Raw genomic sequence first — 23,272 nt, forward strand, 5'->3', positions numbered from 1 at the left:
TCAAGTCTAACTGACAGTTTTTGTTTTTGTCTTTTAAAGGAAAGAAAAACTCTATTCTTCAACACAAGGTGCAACATGATCTCAGCTCTGGGGTACTCAACTACCAAGAAAATGAGATTATTCAGCAGATTGTTCAACATGACAGGGACATGGCCCACTGCGCCCACCTCATGCAAAACGCTCCCCCACAGACACCTCCATCACCAACCCCTGTCATCTGGGCGCCCCTAATCCAGGCTCCCCTCCAGGCTGCTGCTGCCACCACCTCAGTGGCCATTGCACTGACACATCATCCCCATCTCCCACCAACACTCTTCAGGCCTCCAGTCTCTGTTCTCAGTTCCCTCAAGGACCCATCCACCAGACTTCGAAAGTTCCAACCATTCGTTCCTTCATCCACAGCACCTGGCTCCTCTGGAGACTCTCTATCTAGCACACCCTCTAAGCTGCACTCTGGGGTGGACATGCCATTGCTTGCCGCCTTTCGTGCTCACCATATGACATCTGGGACAGTTGGCTCAACAAGACAAGGATCAGGCTTGGGAGGCCAACGTGGAAATAATGGGACTGGGTCTGTGTCCAGTGAAGGGGGGACTAATGTATTCCCTTTTGGTCCACACTCATCCTCTGTTTCTCCCTCTTCTAGTATGGCACAACTTCACCCACAACCACAGTATCAACAACCTTTTCGATCCAGCACCCCACCCCTTTCGAATCTCTTTCACCAATCACCTGTAGGCGGAAGCACAGGATCAGGCCTAAGTGGAGGAGCAATTGGAGCATGTGGGGGTGCTACAGGTTGGTCTTCAGGAGGCACAGCTGGAGGTTCTGTTGAAGGAGCCTCTGGTGGAGACTCTTCTTGGGCTGGGGAGGACTTCACAACTGGTATAGCAGACATTACTTCTAGGGAGCGCTTCGACTTGAAAGGAGCGACTGAAGGATCATTACACGGAAATCCGGGGGAAATACTCGGTGCAGGATCAGAGAGCTCAGTGGTAGCTGCTTGTGGTCAGTTCACGGGTACAACATCAGGAGCATCAGGGTTAGGTGTCACTTGTGGTTTAATGCAGGACAAAACCAAGAGATTACTAGGAGAAACTTCTAGAGGGTCAATTGAAAGAGTCTCCAGGGGATCAATGAGTGGGACTTCACAAGAATCACTGTTACTTACAAACCCTGGGGGATCATTTGGGAAGGCCAGCGATGGTTCATCTGCATCTGTTTTTGATATATCCTGTGGGGGAACATTTGGAGGAGTTTCTGTTGAAATGTCAGTGGGGAATTCAACAGCATTGTTTGGGAAGTCTTCCACTGGATCAGCAAGCAGCCATACAGGAGGAGCCTCAAATGAGCCTGGAGAAACCGCAACAGGAGGATACACTGGTAGAATGACAGGATGTGCGGTAGGAACCCAGGTGGCAACATTTTCAACTTTACCTGGTTTACCTTCAAGTGGAATTACAACAGGACTTGTTGGGTCCTCTTTTTGTCAGAGTCCTTTATCTACCAGTCCATCCAACATAATGTCTAGTCAGATTCTCCCAAACCAACCACATCCTAAGTCGCTTCAGCAGTTTGCTGGAGGAGGTAGGACTACCAGTGGCATAAACCTCTTCCAATCACCATCACAAGGCTCACCATCTTGTGTTAGGGGGCAACAAACTCAGTTGCCTGCTACTGGTTCCCCACCATCCGTCAGCCACTTTAGCTTGGCAGGCCTTCAGTCTGGCTGCTTGCCTCACCAGATGTCACTGGAGAAGTCTGCATTGGCTTCATTGGCTCAGTATGGTTCAGCAAACGCCTCTCCTTGCCTTACCCCAGTAGCACGGAGTCCTACAGTGCAAAGTCCAGTGGCAGGCAGGACTTTTCAATACAGCGACCCTTCAAGTATTGCAGGATCCCACAGTTCTTTGCTCATGCCCCAGTCTCCTCTCCTTTCACAGCTTCCCAGCCTGCCACAAGCATCAGGGAGAGATTCTCCTTTAGCTCCATTTTCTGAGGACCTAAAAAGTTTATCCAGCTCACACCCATCTTTACCCCAGGAGGTGGCCCAGGCCCTGAGCCACCAAACTACTTGCTCCTCTGTGGAATATTATCCCTCACCATTTTCCTCACCAGCTCTTGTGCCCAAACCCTGTAGCTCAATATCAGGGCACATGACTCCTCCAAAGCAGGAGTCGATGGGGAACCCTAACCTGACTCAGTCCCCTAGATCATCTCCGGTACCTCCTTCACAGAGGGGCTCTGGTGCCTACTTGTCAGATCTAGAACCTCAAACTGCTCGTTCTAAACTTCCTTCCAATTTGTGAGGATCGATCACACCCTCCTGTGCTCCCCTGAAATGAAACACAACTATCTGTACTCATGAGATTATTTTATGTTGTCAGACTTCATTGTGTTCCATCTCTCATTTACCAGGATTTTTACATTTACTGTGAATTCAAGATATTTTACTAGGAAACTCAGAGCTATAAAGTACTCCTCTTTTGTTTAATCATTGTTCTTGTTCATATATGCTGTATATAGGCAGAAATATTTTAAACTCATAGGCTAATTAAGGGACGGGGAGGGTGTGAAAGTGATCTCAAGGACTGTCATTTTCTTTATTTGTAAGACTATGCCAAATTCATCATCATTCATATTATTTGGAAAGTAAATCAATAGAATACATAAAAATGTTTTTTATTGCAGGAACCTATGCACTAATACCTGCATGTATAAAGGCTTTTGTGTGTTTTAAGATTACTATCAAAATTTTTAGCTCAAAAGATATGATTTGAGACTCATCGACTCTTGTACCTTTCTGTTTAGGATCACATATTGCTGATTCTTAAATGTATTTATTAGATTGTTCTTATTTATCCTCTGTATAAACTTTTCAAAACCTTGAACGATGGAGATGAGATTTTAGGATACCAAAAAGACTTTTTCTGTGGAATAACTATTCACCTCTCCAGGGCCCACGATCCCTCTTTTATACCACTTTGTTGTTTTCACGCTGGTATTTGAAACAGAGGAAGAGGGGTTTGCTGAGCTACCTTCTGTCTCAGTGTTTCGACATAAGAGTATGTGATGGACGACCTTTCTGCAGAGTCCTCAACCATATTCTAACAAGCTCACCTTGTCTTCCAAGCTTGTGACACTTAAGTGTATTAAGTTTGTATTGTTTCTCTTCCGAGCCATGCTCAACTGTTAATGTGTGAGTGTAGCAACAAGTGTGATTAAGTTGAATGCAAGGGAAGAGTTTTTCCAGACTGATCAAAAGTAAGTTTGCCTTTTTTAAACAAAACTTTGGACTTCCAATAGCCAGTTTGTGTGATGCATTGCATAGCACTTGGATCGTAAAGAAATACTTTTACATTTGATAGTAATAAAGCCCATTGGGGAAAGTGATAACAATTACAATGAAACTTGATTTTTTTTTCTCTCACTATATGAATCCGCACCGAGTTTGAAAACAACATCTTCATTAACCAATACAGTTTGTTAAACCAGAAATACAGAAATGCTGGACCAAAAATATTCATTTATCTTTGCACCACTTCCTCTGGTGTAGCTGCTTAATGGTCAGCATGAGTTTTTCTCCTTAGTAAAGACTAATTATGAGTTTGAGATGCTGAATGTATGCATGATGCTTCCAATGAGTACTGTAGGTATGGTTGGTGCACTGAAGGGAAATTGTCCCTAAGAGGGTTAAGAAACTGTTCTGTAACTGTAAAAGTCATTGATTCTATGTCTTTAACAGACAGTATCGTCAGCAGCCATTTCTGTAGCCATAATGTCCATTAAAAGACATATAAGTGCGAGTTGAGTAGTTCATGAGATAATCTGGACATGTTACTGTGAAAGCTGCCTGCAACAGCCCACTTGTTACTCCTATAATCTTTTAAGTGACACTGTACATTTGTGCCATTTTAAAAATTATCCAATTAAATGTTCAGGTATTCTTGGCCTCTTTTATATTTTGGTATAAACAAATTTTGATCATTTTTAAGAAAGCTCAAACATAATAGTTCAATTAACACCTTCAATTGCAAAACTCTAGATTTTGACACAGCAATTCTGTTCTTTCACACACATGTTCACACACGGATGATGGCTGTAGCCCCAGCTGCCCTGGGGCACAACAACTGAGACAGATGGAGCATGGATTTGAACCGGCAACCTACTGATTAGGGGAAGAACTCCTACCACCGTCACCCCCTATTTGAGAAATGTGCATTTTAAGGTTATTGATTCACTAACAACGGTTTACTCTTGCTTCAGGCTTTGATATGAAGCAAAATGGTTCATGTTAAATGTTCAAATAGCAGAGCCAAACTAGAAATGTCTATTATGCCAAAGTCTACTATTTGGCATAATAGACTTAAGGCATAAATATGTATTTAGATGTTGAAATGAAGCCCTGGATAAATGTGGATAGCTATTTAAGATTTGAACCACTTCTGAATAACATTCCAACCTGGACATTTAATGATTTCAAAAAGCTGTCACAAAGCCATAATAATTTTTGTAAGGCAAAGTAAACATACCGGAAACCCAAGTTGCAAAATAAAATCTAAATTCTGAATATTTTATTTCTCTCACTTGAGCAATCTGATCTGTTTAAACTAGAATTATACAATTCTTTCCATTTACCAATTTTCATGGGTTAAGTCTGTAAAAGATATATTTAAATTGGATATTTTCTGATTTAAGTTAACTAATTTGTATCTCTGTACCGTTAATTGCTTCATGAACATTGATTGAATTTTGCTCATTTTTCCTCAAACTGCTTCATATTAGCAACATCTGCAGCCACGCAAAGCTGATTAGATAATCGGGGGTTAGCATATGTCAGTTATAGTTTTTACACAATATAACAAATATTTCAATTATGCATTATTAATGGCATTCAGATATATATGGTATATGTTTTCCATAAAATTCCTAGTTGTTTAGACACTGACACTTTCAAGAAGTTTACCAGTGGTCAGGAAAATGTACATCACTAGGCATCACTAATCTCCCAATGGAGAGGTGCAGTGTTATGATCTTCATGTTTGTCTGTAGCTCATCACCAAGACAGACCCAGGTTCCACTCAGACAGCTGAGTCCCAGACTCAGTCACAGTACTCAGCCGCAGGAGCCTAATTTAACAAGACATATTTGTAATCTCTTGACCCCCAACAAGCTATCAGAGACTTCCATATAGAGGTGGCTATGCTGGTCCCTCATTACAACTGTGTGAAGTCCTTTTAACAAGGTGCGCCAGTGCTTGAAATGACACAGTTTGTTTGCAAATATGCACATGAGCAGCAGATCTCACACTCACTGCTCCTTAATATACCCCAAATGAGAAAATAATATTGAAAGACAAAACATTGAGCTTTCAATGTTCTTGAAATATGCCTAATTATATCTGTAATTAGCACATCTATGGCCAACTGATTCTCCACTGTCTAGTTGCAATCAGTTTTGAGTACATATATACTGTAAGTATATCATTGGGTGTTGTAAACCCAGTAGTCCAAAGCAGAATTTAATTTTTTTTTTTCACAAGCATTACAACTGCTTTTAATGTTGTTAGGTGAGGATGACATCAGTAAAAAGACGTGTTTAAATAAAGTCGTCAATAGTAACTGCATCCCTGCACTGTCAGTTTAACATTTCCTCAATAATACTGTGAGACACAACCGAGTAACATCTCATATCACATGTGCAATAAGATGAGTCTCTATATCTTGACCTTTTAATAAGTCAAAAAATGAAATGTAGAATATCAGCAGCTGACATACTATTCAAAATCTAACATGTAACATTTCACCCTTTAACAATTTTACATGGTAGTATTCCCAAGGAAAGAACCACTGAAAACTGTTTCACTTACCTCTCGTGGATGTAACATCTTCCATATGTAATAAGAAATTTGAGGCAAATTTAATGAGAATTATGAGATACATTGAGCTCTGCAATTGAAAATGAAGTAATCTGAAAGTCATAGCTCATATGACAACTTTCAAAGCCTCCATTCGCATACACCTCCTTTATCCGTCCACCAACTATGACCTTACTAACATATTGCAAGGAGCTTGAAAGAATGTCTTCACTCTGACATGTTCAAGAAATGATGTAGTTGGACATTCAGCTACAGGAGGAACAGGCATACAGCCAGGTACTCCACAGGGTGCTTGAGCTGATGGGCTTCTTTTGGAATGTTGCCTTTTTCCTTGTGATTGTCCCTAAGTGCATCTGAGGGGGTGTGTTCAGTTTGCTGCTGATTGGAAGGATATGAGGTTGGGCTTTGTTCATCGTCACGTAGCAATCAGTCAGTGTTTGGGATGTTTGTCTGTGACTATTATTTCCCTCCTACCTGCCTCGCTCCTGTGTTGGAGCTGGTTTCTTTAAAAGGTGGATAGAAGTCACAGCTAAAATGTTTATAGAACAGGGACTGGCTAATTAAGTCATTGAGTTTTATTTAGATTTTACCAACACAGAGTCCCGCAAAATTATAAGGTGAAATGAAACTTTTTCTAAATTATTTTCAAGTCAAAATCTGACAAGTGAGATGTACATTTGTATTCAGTTCCCCTCCTACCACTAGATGGAATCAAGTGCTACCAGTTATCTTCTGAAGTCACCTTATTTGTAAATAGATTCCTTCCTGTGTCCGTATGGATAAGTTGCAGTCAGTAGGAAGGTTGAGTTGACACAAAAATATGTTAATGAGAGAGAGGATGAAGACCGCAGTATGAAAGTGTGTAAGAGGAACTGACCCAACTTCAGTCTCAGTCAAACAAACATGTTTGCAAACTCATGTTCTTGTAATTGAATTAAATGTATAGGCTGGGATGAGACATAATTATAATTATACATAATGATTAATGTATTAAAGTTTCAATAATCATAAACAAAACAGCAGCGGGTGTAATAAAAACCATCAACTAACTAATGTGATGACAGGATGATAAAAATAAATAACATAAGAAAAGGTCAGCCACATTAATGTAGCATATAATGAAGGGCCTTATTAAAATAAACAAAAAAAATATGTGTTTATTATTGGATATTGGATATTCTCCAACTAATTTCACTGAGCTCAAGCTATTTCCCAAAGCCAAATCGACAGTAGTTTAAGTTTCTGGATGTGTAAATTTGACAGAAATACCCCAAAGTCTTGCTGCAATGCAATGCACAACTGCAAGGGGCCTGAATACATACTCACATGTCACACTTGACACATTTTTGTTTGGAAAAATGTTTTGAAAATAATTAATCTTTTACTTTCCATTTTACTTTTATGAGTTGCTTTGTGTTTGTCTATAGCAAAATCCCAGTAAAATATATTGAAGTTTGTGGTTGTAACAAGACAATATGTAAAGAATTTAAAATGGTATGAATACTTTTGAAAGGCGCTGTAGGAAGTGGTTTAGTAAAAGGGTGGCTGAGCAGGGTATCACTTAAATCTGTCACTGTCACAGAGCTGAAAGAAGCCATGTGATATCTTCTGGAGTTCATCTGGGCCAGCTTCTTTGCAAATGTGCCTGTCTTGGCATTTTGGAGAAATTGGAAAAATATTATTTGATTGATGACCATGAAGCCTCAAATTTCTTTACTGGAAATGAAAAGGGAGATTATAATCCTCAGGGTCATAAAATGCTTTCAACTCACAGAAGACCATGTAATCCTTCTCTCTGAGTAAAGATGTGAAAATAGCAGAAATTGGAGTAACAAGATTTTCACCTGACAGCAATGTTTACTCTTCAAGCAGATTTTTCTATTTCCATCCTCTCACACTATTTGCCACAGTCACATCTGCAGCATAATGTAGCATGGAGACTGTGCTTTTCCGGGGAATCAGTTGGGAATTAGATAAGCTTTGAAACTTTGTGTCTTTTGAGAGGGGGGAATAAAGAAAAACAACGATGACTCACTTTCTCATGCGGAGAACTATTTTCATTACGTCTGCCTGTGACACCCATAAGAACATGGAAGGAAGACTACTGTTCGAGATCAGGAGAGGAGATGGCAGAGAAGGGTAGCTGAAAGATCATGACTACCGGCATTGTGCCCAAATGCTTCAAACTCAGAATTTTAGAGAAGGCTATAAAAAGACAGAGGAAGAAGTGCCTGATAAGCCTTTTTTTTATTTTAATGCCATGCATTAGTAAACATAGGGTATGTCTTTTAAAGAACAGCATATTTAGGTCAGGAATACCCATTCTTTAGGTGGTTAGGGGACAGTCTTTGGCCTAAAATAGAAGTAGTTGTTTTTAGCAAGTTTAAGGTTATGACCCTATAGCATTTCTAGGTCTTTCTAGGTCTCCAAATTATACATGGAGTACTTTATTTTTATTGCTTAATGTTAGGTCCAATAAAATCTATTGGCATTGATTGCAGGCTGTGGTGAAAGTACCCCTCTGTAACAATAAAATGTGTCATTGGTTCTCAATTAGCCTGGCAAAAACAAGCACCTTGTTCTACACTTTGCTTCAGTCTGGATGCTGGGCTATTAAGAAGCAATTGTTTGCTGGATGCATGGACTCTATTGACGTTTTAAATGATTGAATTTGATTTTACCAAATCACTAATGTTTGGCTGTGATGCGCCAGCTGCACTGTGAAGAAAGCAGAAGCTTATCAGAAATTGTGTGCACTGTAAGCAAACATCCCCCGCAGCAAAGAGAGAAGTGCACAACTGAATGACATCTTTGCCAGCAATAAGATTTATTAAACTTCTTGCTCCTCTTCTTATTAAACCTCTTGCTCCAACTTTAATTGCTCAATTTCTGGAATGAAAAAGTGTGAACTGAATGACTTTGTTCACCTCCTCCGCTGCCATTGCCAAGCGACAATTATAGGCAGACCACAGTTCTAAGCCAGTGCAGAAAATTTATGTAATCACTCACAACTGCTCTTTCTGTTCTCTGCTTGGCCCAGATGAAATTCATCCTGAGAAATCGAGCTCAATCTGAGAAATCCCTAACGGTGCACAGAAGGGAGATGAGCATTGGGTTCTATTGCGTAGAAAAGTAATGGCCAAGCTAGTTCTCACTGTGTAAACAGGCATTAACCCTGACTGTAAGCAAGAACAGAATTCTAATTCAAGACATAACAGTGAAAAAGAAATATACATCCACATAGTTCGAGTGCATTTCAAATTTTTATGTCCCAGTTTTGTGATGGCCCAGTTGCTCATAAATATATGTTAGTCAACGAAGGTTAGTTGTTACATCAGAAAACTTGTAATTTTTTGAGAAGGCTTTTGTTGTTTCTTTTAATTTAATTTATTCATTATTTTAGTTCTTTTACCCTTGATCTCTGGCCACAGATTTGTGCAACCCCTCCAAAACCAGGTATTTGCACACAATTTATTACTGAAATAATATGAAAGCTAGTTTTACCCTCGAATAGTCTTTGTGGTTGAGGGCAAAACTACTAATTTAGTATCATAGCTCTTCACTCAGTAATGTAAGTTTGAGCACAATGTGGGCTGTTGGGCAGTGTTCTGTAACCCAAATATGACGGAGGTTATGCAGGCTACTTTAGAACTTCTCAACTTTTTTAATCGGATGAAAAACCACAAAATACGTACACAAATTTGACAAATACATGTACATTCCCATTTTGGTTGCAGCTGACGAGACAACTCTGTGTTGAAGCCAAAGGTTGGGGCCGCCCCTTACTAGATTAGAGTGGAGGGAAACAGAAAAGGGCATATTTCTACTCTATTTGAAGAGATGATGGGTTTACATAAAAAAAATAATAAAAACCCTGCCTCTGTGAGCTGTCTTTCATTCACTGAAGTACATACTATAATTCCACTTAATCTGATGTTGAGAGCATAATGGCAAAAAGGTACTCACCTATACCGATTAATATATTTACAAAGGACCTATTTATGTTTCTGTGTTTATGTTAGGCTGTCCTGATGACAGATATCTGCACCACACCACATATTGATGAGCAATGAACACCAAACTGTATGTATGTACAGAGTTCATCATTTTTAGAGACACAAGCCATTTTATTGTTGGATCTCTTTACTTTGTGACATTACAGGAGCTAGAAGGAAAACTTTTGTTCTTTTTCTAGAAAGCAGTGACTGGATCAGCACTTCTAATGAGGACTCGCACCCTTTTGAGGAGGACAGCATTTTGATCACTTTGCTATTGATCAATGGATATCTATTTTTACCATGGAAACTAAGGGGAAAAAGCAATAAGGGGATTGTGCGAATACAGTGTGACTTGACGGGACTTTGCACCGACTCACACAGCGTCCACGGATGCTCGGCATCAGTGGTTAGTTATGTGTGTGGAGGGGAAATGGGATGAACTGTCCATAAGCACACATATTGGATGAAATAAAGTGGTATAGAATAAAATATAAAGAACACCTGCCTGGGGTAGTTTGTGTTTCTTTCACAAATACAACACATTTCCTCTTGCAAGTCATGCTGTGTGTCACAGCAACACACAAGTAACACTCAACGCTAAAAGAACACCTCATAGGAGCAATGTGATGCCTCTTTTGTCTCCATGGTGCTGACAATTTGGCAAATTCGACAGGTTACATTTTTTTCTCTCTCATACAGCTTGTGTTTTTTTGTTTTTTCCGTAAGCAAAAAAAAGTCACACGCACATCCCCTCAGATGCACACAAAGAGCAGTCGAGAGACAGGTGAAGCTCCTCAGAATGCTGGAAATGTTGGCAGACTGTAAAAAAGGAGGACAGTCTGTGTCTGCCCTTGTGAGCACTCAGCCATCTGCTTCATTAGAATTCCCCCTTGAGGTAACCTTCCTTTCTCCAAGAGGAACTCATTGTAAGTGAAGGGCTTTGTTTTAGATTGTCTATTGTAATTACACATTATTCTCCTGCTCTGATGCCTGCCTGCTGAGAGAAGACTTGGCTTTAAGCCGGCTGCTTGTCATCTGACACTAACAAAAAGACATTTGCCACATGAACTTCGTATTTTACTTTTTTTTTTTGTAGTTTTTGCACCACAGCCTACATCAGTGAGATCAGGATGACATCCCAGCGGCTGAGGTAGCAGCCATGGAGGGACAGGCTCTAAAGCCTTTTCTGCAGCATCTGGGATAATCTGTTCTACTTCTTCTTGGGTCACACTCAGCAGTAATTAATCCAACCATTACCCTCCAGGCGTCAGGGTTAAAGCCCTGCATATGTCTGTGTCTCATGTTTTTTGGGGGGGGGGGGGGTTTTGCCAGATAACTCCTTTCAACTTGACATTTATGCTGGAATAGGGCAAAAAAAGTGTGGCTTGACTCTTTCATAAATTACAGCATTTTAACATTAACATCTCTGAAGGACATGGAATTTGGAGCATAAATATGTTGGCCATAGGAAGCAAACTGGAGTGTTTGCACACACAAAAAAACATATTTAAAATATCTTTGTCCCCTTTATTTGTTTTCTATTTTAAATAATTTAAACTCCATATCTTCTAATGCTTGTCGCATGCAGACATGCCTCAATATTTTTTGGCAGCCAGGACCCCAAAGCACTCAGAAACATTCAGTAACTACAACATATCCGCATTAGGGTTTTTTTTTTTCCCACCCATCTAAAATCCTACCATCAAAGCCCTTTGACATGTGCCAGTTTGGTTGAAAATATTGTGCGAATGCCAGATTTGCAACGTTTTTTTTTTTTCTTGTGTCAGTATGGATGTGTGTGCCCGTGCACATGAGTGACTCCATATTTTCATGCTGATGTGAGTGTCAGAGGGGATTAAGTTCATGAAAGCATACACAGAACTGATGGCCGCAATTTGCTGACCGGATATCCACACTCATATTTCTTCTTCTGCCTCCACCTAAAAAAAAAGCCTCCCTGCTCTGCTTCTTCTATCCTCTGCTAAAAAGTTTAGGTGATCAGAGATGTGTCCTGAGTTACAGGAAAGTGCTGACTGGCTGCAGGATGGAAACTGTAGTATTTTATATAAAAAGGTGATAATATGGAGTCTGCAACCAGGATAATGGTATATATCATCAGGCAGAGATGTGGGAAATGTGATGAGCTCAGTAGATAATGAGAATCTGTCCAAATGGATTTCCTGGTGTGTTATTAACTCCACTGATGGGGAAAAGAGATTTACTTGCTTCTGCAGTACTTCACCAAATTTCCTTTTAAGAAATATTTCTACTTCTTATGTCCCTTTTAGTACTTTTTGACTTCAGTATATTTCAGATGAGTAGACCTTATGTGGTTTTACATTAAGACAGGGATGTTAAATTGATGCTGCGTTGAAGAGAATCTAAGTTAAAATGCAGGCTCAAGAGCTCATTCAAAAAGTCAAGGGTCAGCAAAGATTTAATAAGGAAAATCAACATGAATTTAACCAGGTTGTAGATCTAAAATTGAAACCTGGAAAAATTTGCGTGTAAAAAACATTGAAGTTAATGGACTGGTAGGTTTAATACAGTGAAATACTGTCACTGGACAGTATTTTACTGTCCAGGGTGTGACAGGGAATGTGAAGGGAATGAACAAACAGAAACATTCCTGCTAAAGAAAGAAACTAGTACAAAAAGGAAATCGTTTTAAATATAAACATGAAATGATACTTACAAACACAAATAACATTAGGAATACAAAAGTCAAGATGCCTTTAGTAAACAGAAATGTACAGTGCCTTGCAAAGTATTCACACCCCTCAAACATTTTCCCACTCTGTCATAAATGAAGAACATGCTGTAATTTTACTGATCTTTTCTGCTGAGATATACGAGACAGATTAACTATGCATCATTATGGAACAGCAGGAAAATTTTAAAAGGAGAAATCTTCTACAATTAAAAATCTGAAAAGTATGGTTTGCATGTGTATTAGGCTCCCCTGAATATATACGTTCTTGAACTGCCTATCTCTGTGCAAGCTCTGCAGATCAAGAGGACAAACTCTTTTCTCATTGTTTTCTGGAAAATAACTGATGCTTAGAATCTTGCTATAGCTTTTCAATTGGATTTTGGTCTGAACTTTGACTGTGTGACAAATATGCTTTGATCTAAACAATTTTATAAAATTTCTTGTTGTATATTTAAGGTTATTTCTTGCTGAAAGGTGAATCAGTCAGTTCTTAGTCTTTTGTAGCAAATTTTCCTTAATGACTGTCCTGAATTTAGCTCCAACTGTATACCCACTAGGTTTAGCCAGTTCATAATACTAGCAAGTTTCCTGACCGGCATGGAGAATCACATACAGGACTCAAAAAAAAGGAGTTTGTTTACAGTAAAAGATGCAAAAATCAGAGAAGATTCAGGTCCACGTCCATGTGGAGAGAAGTGGTGAGGAAATTTAGAAAAACTGAAGCTAGTGTAAGATTCCAGGGAAAAGGTTTGTGTTTCAAGGTTCCAGGTAGCAGTGAATATAAATACAAATCATAGCTCAATATAATTGAAACCATAACTCTGATTTTCTGAATTAGTTAGTTTAATCATTTTTATTTGTTCTTGTTCTGCCCGGTTACATGCCAAGGATTATTTCAGCAACACAAGCAAAACCCTGCAGCTTGAGCCATCACTTCTGACAAAATTACAATCTATCATAATTACATTTCATTTTTTTGTTAGGTCTTCTTTCTAATACATCCCCTCTTATAACCATATGTCGATTGTCTTCATATTAAAACGTAAATAGATTTTTCATCAGATCTGAGTCATGCTCCTATTCTGGCTCTGGCCCTTTCCGGATCGTCAGATGAGTGCTAATCGAAACTGAGAGAGACGGACTTTGATGTGATGCCTTGAGCTGCGACCTCCCTCCTGCGATATGTCAACACAGGAATCAGGAGCTGGAATTGTCACCCTGCCATCTGCTAATAGTCTCTCCTAAATGCCCATTTCGAAGAACAACCCTTTCTCCCCCTTCCTTCCAGACAAACTTTCAAAATCTGATTCAGTCAGTCGCCAGTTTTCATTCTGGAAGGCTTAAATCCATCTTGCAATGCTCACAAAATTTTTAAACACTATGCATTGAGTCAGTGCTTTATATTGAATTGAAGAGATTAATTCCAAAATGTGATATCGGCCCTGTCTAAAATATGACCCGTATTCTATTTTACTGACTGCTGGCACATTAGCAAATCCTTTCAAAAGATATGTGGGGTTTCATTTGGAGAAGAGGCATGGTTGGTCCTGCTTTTAGGAATGATGAACTATAAACAGAGATTTTACCCACCTCATGAAAAATAACAGAATATATTATCATGTTGTGCGGCTGAGAGGATGATTCTTGTGTATTTCATAAGATCCTTTCTCGTCTAAAAATAAAACAAACCCAGAGGAAGCAGTTTAAAGAGAGGGAATACCATATTCTTATATTTAGGAGCTGTAATTCTCCGTGACTGGTGATCCCTGCGGTATCCTCTGCTTTTTTCTCTGGCTCCTTCATACCAGTGAACGCAGATGGGGAGAAAGCCTTCCTTTCCTCACATTCGTCTCCCTTCTGTTCTTTGAAGACGGTTCATCCCTCTCATTGCCTCTGCTGACTTTTCACAGTCTGAGGGTGAACTGTATTGAGCAGCCAGACGGCCTTTGAACAGAGGACAGAAAGCAGACCAGGGTGGCCATACCATAAATCATGTGGCTGTAGATCCTGGTGGCAGCAAACCAACAGAGCATTTGAGGATGTGAATAGTCTTGGTAGGTTTCCTTTGTGGGCTTGTCCTTCTGCCTTGTCTTTTTCTCCAGCCTTAAAAAAGAATGAGACAACTCAAGTCTCTCTCCAGTATATATGCGTTAAATTCATCCATCCATCCATTTTCTTACGCTTTATCTGGGGTCGGGTTGCGTTAAATTGTTAAATTGTTTGTTGAAATAAAACATTGTTGGTGTTAAAGTCAGCCAAGAACAGCTGGGGGAGCCAAGATCAAATTATCACTCTCCATAAGAACTAAGAAAGAGTCAATTACGTCAAGATTACTCCATTGTTCAGGATGAACTGGGTAATTTGACGTTTGCTTAATGACTCACAGATATTATTTTCCAGAAGAACTATTGTTGAGCTGATTTTCATGGTGGGGAGTACATAAGAGGGGCAGGTAGCCAGCCGATCCTCTGAATTTCACAAAGGCCCAAGAGGCCTCCTTGTTTCATATCACCAGAAAATGAATGCCATACCTACCCGTAGAGAGGGAGTGGAAGTAAAAAAAGTCAATGAATTCCAAGACACACCAAAAAAAATATATATATATACATATATCAAAATAAAAATGTTTTGTGAAACACTAATTGTTTATTTTTTTTTATTAATCAGGTTTTTTGATTTTTTGTATTTTAAAACAAATTAAATTCTACTTAAAATTAGAACTGGGAGCACCCAAGTCCGCATTTACTAGATTTATTAAACTTGACTAAATGCATAAGGCATTTTTAAAAAAAAACTGTGACCCAAATTCCATTTTGTTCCTGACAACAGACATGTTTTCTGAGAAAATCAAAAGCACAAATAATAACAATAATGTAATCACAAAAATTAGTCCACTTCGTTTATTTTTGCTAAAATATTGCAAGTTTACTTGTTGAACAGGTCAAAAACAATGTTCAGAAAAAAATTCTTCATTTTTAATGAAAAAAGAACTCATAATTCTGTGACTTATGAACACTTGCAACATGATCATTTTGGCCCATATAGCAAACATTTTGGACACCACTGGTTTAGACCATCCCAGACTTTTCCTCTTTAATTAGTGTCAGATAAATAGAAAGCTTTCTTTCACACATTGGCTGCTTTTCACTCATGTTCGGTCCACTTCTTGTATCTAGCAATGACAGCTCGCAATTATCAGCAAAAATATTCACACTTCAATTATGTAGGCAACACAGACAATGTGTGGATAAAAGAGTTGTTGTTTAAATGAGACCAGAATGGAACTGGTCAATATGTAAAATGTTTTGTATTTTTTAAAAAAGACACTAACACACTATCACCTTAAACACATTATCCCCATGATAGCATAAGGTGTTGGCAACATTATTTTGTGGGGAGCTTTTTTTTAGTTGAAATAGTAGAACTAGAGAGAATGTTGCAAATTTCAGATTTCATTGAAAACCATTTATCCCTTTCCTACCTCTTCACAATTATTGACAACTTTCTTATCAAACTCAATGAAAATTGTTGCTTGACAAAATAAGAAAAGGTTAATAGGGTGGGAGGATAGTTTTGAAAGGCATTGTGTGTATTTAACTAATGGAGGCCAAAAAAAAGACAGGTTCTGAAGTCTGATTTTTTGTTGTTGTAGTTTCTTTCGTATTTTTCAAAGATTCACCTTGTATAAATAAACTGTGTCTTTTTGAATGATTGCTAGCAACAAATGGCCTAAAGATCCTGGTTTAGTTTGGTTCTTTTTAAAGGTTCCTCCTATATGTAGATACCACACTGGTTTATTTGTGGAATCAATAATCTTTCTTCCTGAAGGACTCATAGTCTTGATCTTAGTGGCCTACACAACCAATTTAAAGAAAAAAAAATGTTTTAAAGTGAAAATGTTCAGGTACTGGACTGACAATGCAAGAGAAATTTAGAAAAAACCAAGAAAAGTATAGCAACATATGCAGAAATCAGATATTATTCAGTACTTTTGCACAGTGCTTTACTGAATGACTGAAGATTCACAAATATGTGCCCATATTTTGCATATTCAGATTTGCAAACTTTTTTTCTAGTTCATCCATATAACAGATGGAAAGCACATGGCGAGAGTCAAACCTAGCTCTGCCACATTCCTCCTTATGTCAAGTGGCCTATAATGTTGGGACATTTATCCCAGGAGAGCTACATGTAGCAGCTCAGGGTAAAATCAGAATCAGTCATGACTGTTATACCTCTGCAATGAAATCCTAAAAGGGCTTCCACAGCATTTTACTATGTAACACACAACTTCTCATTTACCGACCACTTCTACTGTGTTAAGTGTTAGAAATAGGTTTCATCATAAGGCAAGAGGACTGCTGGGCAATCAGCAGCACATTCAAAAATAGAGGCACCCAGAGAAGAGGAAGCAAAGAGGAGAATAATGAGCCCTGAGCCAAAAGGGAAACCTTGAGCAAATATAATTAAGTTGAACATAATAACTACATAGTGTAAATTGTAGAATACCTATGTGCTGATTGACATTCTGTACGGACTGCGTTTGGTCTTCCGCTAACTGACGTTTGCGACAAGCACTTTCAAATGATTTCTGTGCTTTTTCCAATATGACTTCACAGAGAATCAAATCACTTTCTGTTTGGGGAGATGCACAAATCACTCAGGCATTTGGTGATTCTCTCCCTCTGCTTGTCAGCTTTGCAACGTTGTACCATTTATGTCAGACTCTTGTCTCTTTCCTGCACTGTATTAAATCAGCACTGGGAAGATGGAGCAGTTTCCGATCCTACATGAGTTTGCTCACTTAAACCATAAAAAGTGACATGTTAGGGTACCAGCAATGGCTGTGATCATTATTATTCTGTCACTTGCAGGCAGTAGAAACAAGTCAAGTTCATCAGTACAATAATAGTGTAACATTTAGATTGTGTGCTAAATTAAATGTGATCGTTTTTATATTTTTAGAAAAACTAAAACGCAAAGGCCTAAATATTGATGTGAGCTACAACATGAGAGGAAAAAGAGGTAATAAAGTTAGAGAAAACCCCACTGGGCAACTAAGAAACAGGTTTCATAAAAGCTAAGATATAAAAAAATGGTCTCAGCAGAACATAAAGGCAGCACATTGTGCATAAATGAAGGAGAGTTGGTTTGCATTAGGAGGAATGAAACCTTCGGAGTATCTTTGATGTTTTTACCCTAGGTGTTTCAAGGCAAATTGTGTTTATGTGCAAAGTCTGCAAGACTCTTGTTGTATGTAACCGTCTGTGTCAGCAAGTAGTCACGGAGCTCATGGGAGGGAACTCAGTTCCTACAACACACAGTCAACATCTCTAAAGCTAAAAAAAGAGAAAAGATGGAGACTTGAGGAAACTGAGCATGAATTGTGCTTGACAGCATATAGAGCCACATTTCTATCCATTTGAATCACATCAACAAGTTCATTTATATCCAGGCAATTCAGTACAAAAAGTGAAGCCAATATATTTACAAATTCATCACTGACATAGTGAAATGCTTCCTGGTTTGTTTTGGTCAATTTTGCTATAGATATAACTCTAAAATCTGTAATTTTTGTGCCTTTTCTAATGCATGTTTTCCTTCCACTCATCTTTCTGTTAATATGCTTTGGTACTGAAGTCTGCGAGCGGTCAGTTTCATTTGTAGCTTCATTGACCTTTTGTGGCTAGACCTCCTTGTTGTCAGTGACTGCTGGTGGACAACTGTCAAGACTTAATCTTGAGCAAAATGTTATGCAGTAGAACATTTTCCAAGAAGCTGAATTTTGGGTTTTTATGAGCCATAATCATTCATCATATAATGAGTCTGAGTTTTATTTTAAATTAGTTCTCTTGAAATAAAAACATTTTTATTTGTGAAGATCCGTTTTGTCCTATTCCACATGGTTTCGTATTGGGTTTACCTTGCAGTAGGAGGGATGAAGGAGCGAACCCTGAACAGAGATTGTTTATAACGGAGGAGGAAAGGAAACCAAAGACGGTGAGGTTTACAGTGATTAATGGAGTGTTTCTGTAAACAGAGCAAGCATACTGTGCCTGTATGCCAAACAGATGAAGAGACAAAAACATGACATTTTTTTTAATATCCACTTATCTGATCACTTCATACTGTATCATTTCAGACTAAGGGAGGCAGGCTAATATTGATGTTTTCATTTTACATGCCATTTAATGATTTCCTCTTTCTATGATAATTACACTGTACAATTGAATATTGTTTGTTGTCCACTGATCAAAAATTGATCATTTTGTTTGATCTGTTTACTGTTCACTTTATTTGAGTGAGTGCTTGCTATAATGATTCTTATTTTCCACTGGAAACACTTTACTCTTCACTACACTGGTAATACATATATGAGCCCTTTCGGCATTGGGAGTAAAACTTAATGTGCCAATTAGCTAACATGTCTCTCACATAAAACCATCTTTGAGCTAAAAATCTACAGTAGGAATAATAAGCAATTGTCCAAATATGGTAAAACTGGTATAACCTACTGTGTTCAAATGTAGTTTGACAAAGTTAAAGGTTATGCAAAACATAATCTAAGGATATAAGTCATATATATATAATACTGCATTAAAACTTGCAACAATGTATATTATTAAAAATGCAGTCAGGCTTATTTGAGATCAAGAGCATATCATCATTTCATTTCCTGCAATTTCACCACTTACAACCTCCTTCTGCTTTATCAGCTCGACTGAGCTAATTAAATTCAGTCACTGGATAAAATGCAGCTGCAGCTGACTTTGTAAATGATTGACTGAGTTTTAGCTGCCTTGTCTGAAAGCACTGATCTTCTCAGAAGCTTTCAGAAACACCAAAGTCAGTCACAGTTTGGAGTCCCAACTATTTTCCTCAATCTCTGCTTCCCCTTTGAGACAGTGTGACTAAATGGCTGTATCCAATCACTGTGCTGAATCACGAGTGAAGGGAGCTGCAAAGTGAATTTTTATAATTCCCCACATAAGACGGAGCTTGGACTGAAAGCGCGATCCCAGCAAGGTGAAATCCACCTTCTAATCCCTTGCCAAAATCTCAGCTGGGAAAATAAGAGAGCTGTTCTTCCCTTGGTTTTATGTTGGTGGGTAGTGTGAAAACTAAAACTGCAATAAGAATCCTCTATTTCTTCAGCTCCCCCACTGATACTTCTTCCCTTTAGCTACTGCCAAACTCCAAATTCGCTCTGGCTGTGGACAAGCATACAGTTAATAAATCTAACCACCAGCAGGGACGAGCTTGCAATAGAGTGTGTTGTTTGTAAAAGTATCTCTATGTGTGAAAGGAACCGATAGTGACTAATAAAAATAGCCATGTAATAGATGAAAACAAAGTCGCCCATAACTGCAAAACGGTGAAAAATGATATATAGTTTTCAAAATGTTCTACACGTCTATAAAAGATGAATAAAGTTGGTGGCTATGAATAAAGATAAAAATAAAATCGAGTAAAACTAATTGCCCTCAGATGTCTCTTTAGAGACTTGTTTTTGTCAAAACTTCAGTACAAACACAGTTATTCAGTGAACCCCTCAAAGGATTGTGACAAATGGCATTATAACAGAAAAAAAACACAGATCAGGGATAAAGCCAATCCCCCATGTACAATAAGCATGGGGGATTGGTCTAATCAAAGTCTAGACTCAAATCCAATTGAGAATATTTGGCAAAACTTAAAATATGGTGTTCATAAATGCTCTCTAATCAACTTGGCTGAGTTTAAAGTCATTCTGTAAGAAGAATGGTAAAAAGGTTTTGCCTTTCAATGCATGAGTCTGGCGAAGGTGCAAAAGAAAAGAGTGTGAGTCTAACTAATAACATCCCAGTAATTTATACACAAGTTGTTGGTGGTTTTAACATGACAAAACATATGAGGATTCAGTTAATTTCTTACCTCTTTTGTTCAACTGAAACCCTTGCCTTTGAATTTATTCAGTGGACTGAAACATATTTCCACTGTGTGATGAAAAGCAGCAAAAAAAAAGTTTCAAAGTGCAGGGTACATTATTCATTATCACATGACAAACTGATGACGAGGCATCAAAGCCATTCCGTATTTAGGTATGGATGTTCTTTGCCATGTCACGGCTGAAAGGAAGGGTCATATAAATTGATATGCAGGTGCACGGAGGCACAGGGTTCCCTGCAGCATGCAGGCAGCTCTCTTGTCAGAGGTCTACTGAGGCATGACATGTAAAGCCACACACACCCGTGCACGCCCACGAACACACACGCATCTTCCCTCTCGGCAGCCATCTACCGCATGACGACTGATAAAAATATCACAGGCCCTATCAGGCAATTAAACAGGGAGACACAGCAGAGTGTGCTGGCTGCTTAATGGCTTCAACTTCCCCGCAGAGAAGTCACTGTGACTGGCCGTCTGGGGGGATTCAGACTACTGATGGAGTGGGAATCAGAAGGAGGGAGAAGCCCTTCCACTGGTCACAGTGAACAATTTTTCTGTCATGTGCTGGAAGTTTCTTTGGACAGAGGCCAAAACTAAAGGCCATTTATATATTCTTTTAGCAATATATAAATGTTGCCCCTCAGTGTTTTATATAATTATAAATGAATTGTTTGAGCATCAATAGCATAAAGAAGGACAAAAAAGTAAAAGTTTGAACTCAGTCATAAAAATGTAGATTTTCATCCTATGAGCAAACAATGAAAAATATAAAACAAAAATGTATTTCCAGCATATGAACCATAACTGAAAGTTTGAGACCGGGGGGGAACAAGTGTGCAAGTTTGAATTGCATTGGTTGGGAATTCCCTTATTAATTCTATTAAAAACTGTAATTGTTGTTGTATCAAACTAAGTTTTATAGATTCAACCAAAGAAATTATATTTTTAAGTACTTAAAATAAAATATTGTATTCTCTTTTTCCACTTCACATTTGTACACTGATTTCAGTTGGTCTATTACATGATATCTCAATGAAGTAGACTATGGTTTGTGTCTATAATTAAAATAACATTGTGACAAAATTGAAAAAAGAAAAACATTTTGTACATGTAACTTATCCTGTAAATGGTAAAGTGCAACATGCTTTTTTCTCAATTAATTCTAGCATTTCTTATGACCTTTTCAATTCAAATACATTGATTTATAATGTTTATATATTTTATACTGACATAAAAATAAGGAAACGTGAATCAGACCAGCTATTGCTGATCAGATTTCAGACACTATCTCTTTTGTTGAGACACCCCCACTCTGATTTTTGGGCTTCGTAATCAATGAACAGCTCAGCTTTGTGTCCCAATCACTACCAAAATTGGTTTCGCTGTGATAAACAACTCTCAATCACCTCCACAACATTCCTGGAAACGTGGAAACATTCTGACTCTGGAAGCCAGCCTGCCTGCACATGTGCAACATCACATAGGTGACATATCTACACTCCATAATGGACATTCTTGGGTGCCAAATGGACATTATCAGCAGGCTGAATGAAGTTGGTATCAGCTCCATGTCTCAGCCTTTGCCATGACCACCACTCTCACCTCAGCAGGGATTCTTTGATGAACTCTATATCACCTCACACAATCACAGTGATACAAGGTGGCACCGTCCTGGACATGGACAGAGACATGGCTTTGTGTGGAGTTTGTGTGCAGCCGATACCGTTGTGTACTTGAGAGAGAGAGAAAGAGAGGCAGAAAATAAATCAAATAGATACCACAAGAAAAAAAAAACAAGTGAACGTGTGTGTTCAATGTTCCCTTGGTTTGGGCTTCAGCTAATGGACAGAGATAGTATGTTCTCCATTACAGAGCAGCATTGCCAATGACCAAAATGGACACACCATGGAGGCGGAGAGTGTATTGAGGAGGGAATGTTTTGGAAAAACCTCGCAACTGATATATGAGCAACACAGAAACAGTGGAATATTGAACTTGTGAAACCATAAATTCTGACATGGATAAAGCCTTTTGAATTGAACAGGAAGGTTTTCAATCAGAGATGAAATTATGAAAACATCACAATCCTAAACTAAACTAAAGCTTACCTACAGTTCTTCATATGTTGGCTAATCTGAAAAATGAGGAGGTGGATTAGAGGTGAATTTGTATTTATATCCTGGAACATTTTTGCATATTCATTTCACTTGTTTTATGTGGAGTTCAGGTGAAATTGCAACAAAAAGCAGTACATAATTGGAAAGTGGAACAAAAACAACATAGTTTGGAAATTAGTAAATGTCATAAACGTGTGACATGCAAATGCTTCCAACTTGCTCTCCTGTAATACCCGTAAATGAAGCTCAATCAGATTCATTACAGCACAAGAAGCAGCAATTTTCAAGACTTGCCACATATTCTCAATGTGATCAGATGAATACCCTTTTATATGCTTAAGAACTTTGATCTGCTGAAAGGTGAACTTCACCCTGATTATTTTTGCAATCTTTAAACAGCCTTTCCAAAAGGTTAATTTTGTACGTATTGCCCTGTCCATGCCTTGTGGCAAACTTTAAAGGCCCTCTTTCTGACTTTCTTTCACCACTGGCTTTCTTCTTGCTATTCTTCCATATTTGTGATATGTAAAACTAATAGTTTTCCTTTCAACTGCTTAAAAGACCTAAGCTTTGGATCTCCGCAGCTGTTTTGAAGTTACTATATTAAACACTGTCCAGGCGTGGTATGTTTGAAGTT

The 23,272-nt window shown here is 38.5% G+C and overlaps 1 protein-coding gene and 1 long non-coding RNA gene across 2 annotated transcripts in view; both read left to right on the plus strand.

Annotated features, from left to right (window-relative positions):
- Positions 1-6,058, plus strand: part of hcn4 (hyperpolarization activated cyclic nucleotide-gated potassium channel 4) — a 74,425-nt gene extending 68,367 nt beyond the window's left edge. The window contains exon 8 of the mRNA XM_028014143.1: positions 40-6,058. Coding sequence (XP_027869944.1) covers positions 40-2,309 — 2,270 coding nt within the window. The 3' untranslated portion in view covers positions 2,310-6,058. The remainder of the gene's footprint in view (positions 1-39) is intronic.
- A 1,265-nt stretch (positions 6,059-7,323) lies between these two features.
- LOC114142736 (uncharacterized) lies at positions 7,324-10,376 on the plus strand. The gene is made up of 2 exons (XR_003595098.1): positions 7,324-9,965; positions 10,074-10,376. It is a non-coding gene; the product is annotated as an uncharacterized LOC114142736 (long non-coding RNA).
- Positions 10,377-23,272: the final 12,896 nt, after the last annotated feature.

The sequence above is a fragment of the Xiphophorus couchianus genome, chromosome 4 (assembly GCF_001444195.1).
Source record: "Xiphophorus couchianus chromosome 4, X_couchianus-1.0, whole genome shotgun sequence".
In the NCBI taxonomy this organism is placed as follows: domain Eukaryota; kingdom Metazoa; phylum Chordata; class Actinopteri; order Cyprinodontiformes; family Poeciliidae; genus Xiphophorus; species Xiphophorus couchianus.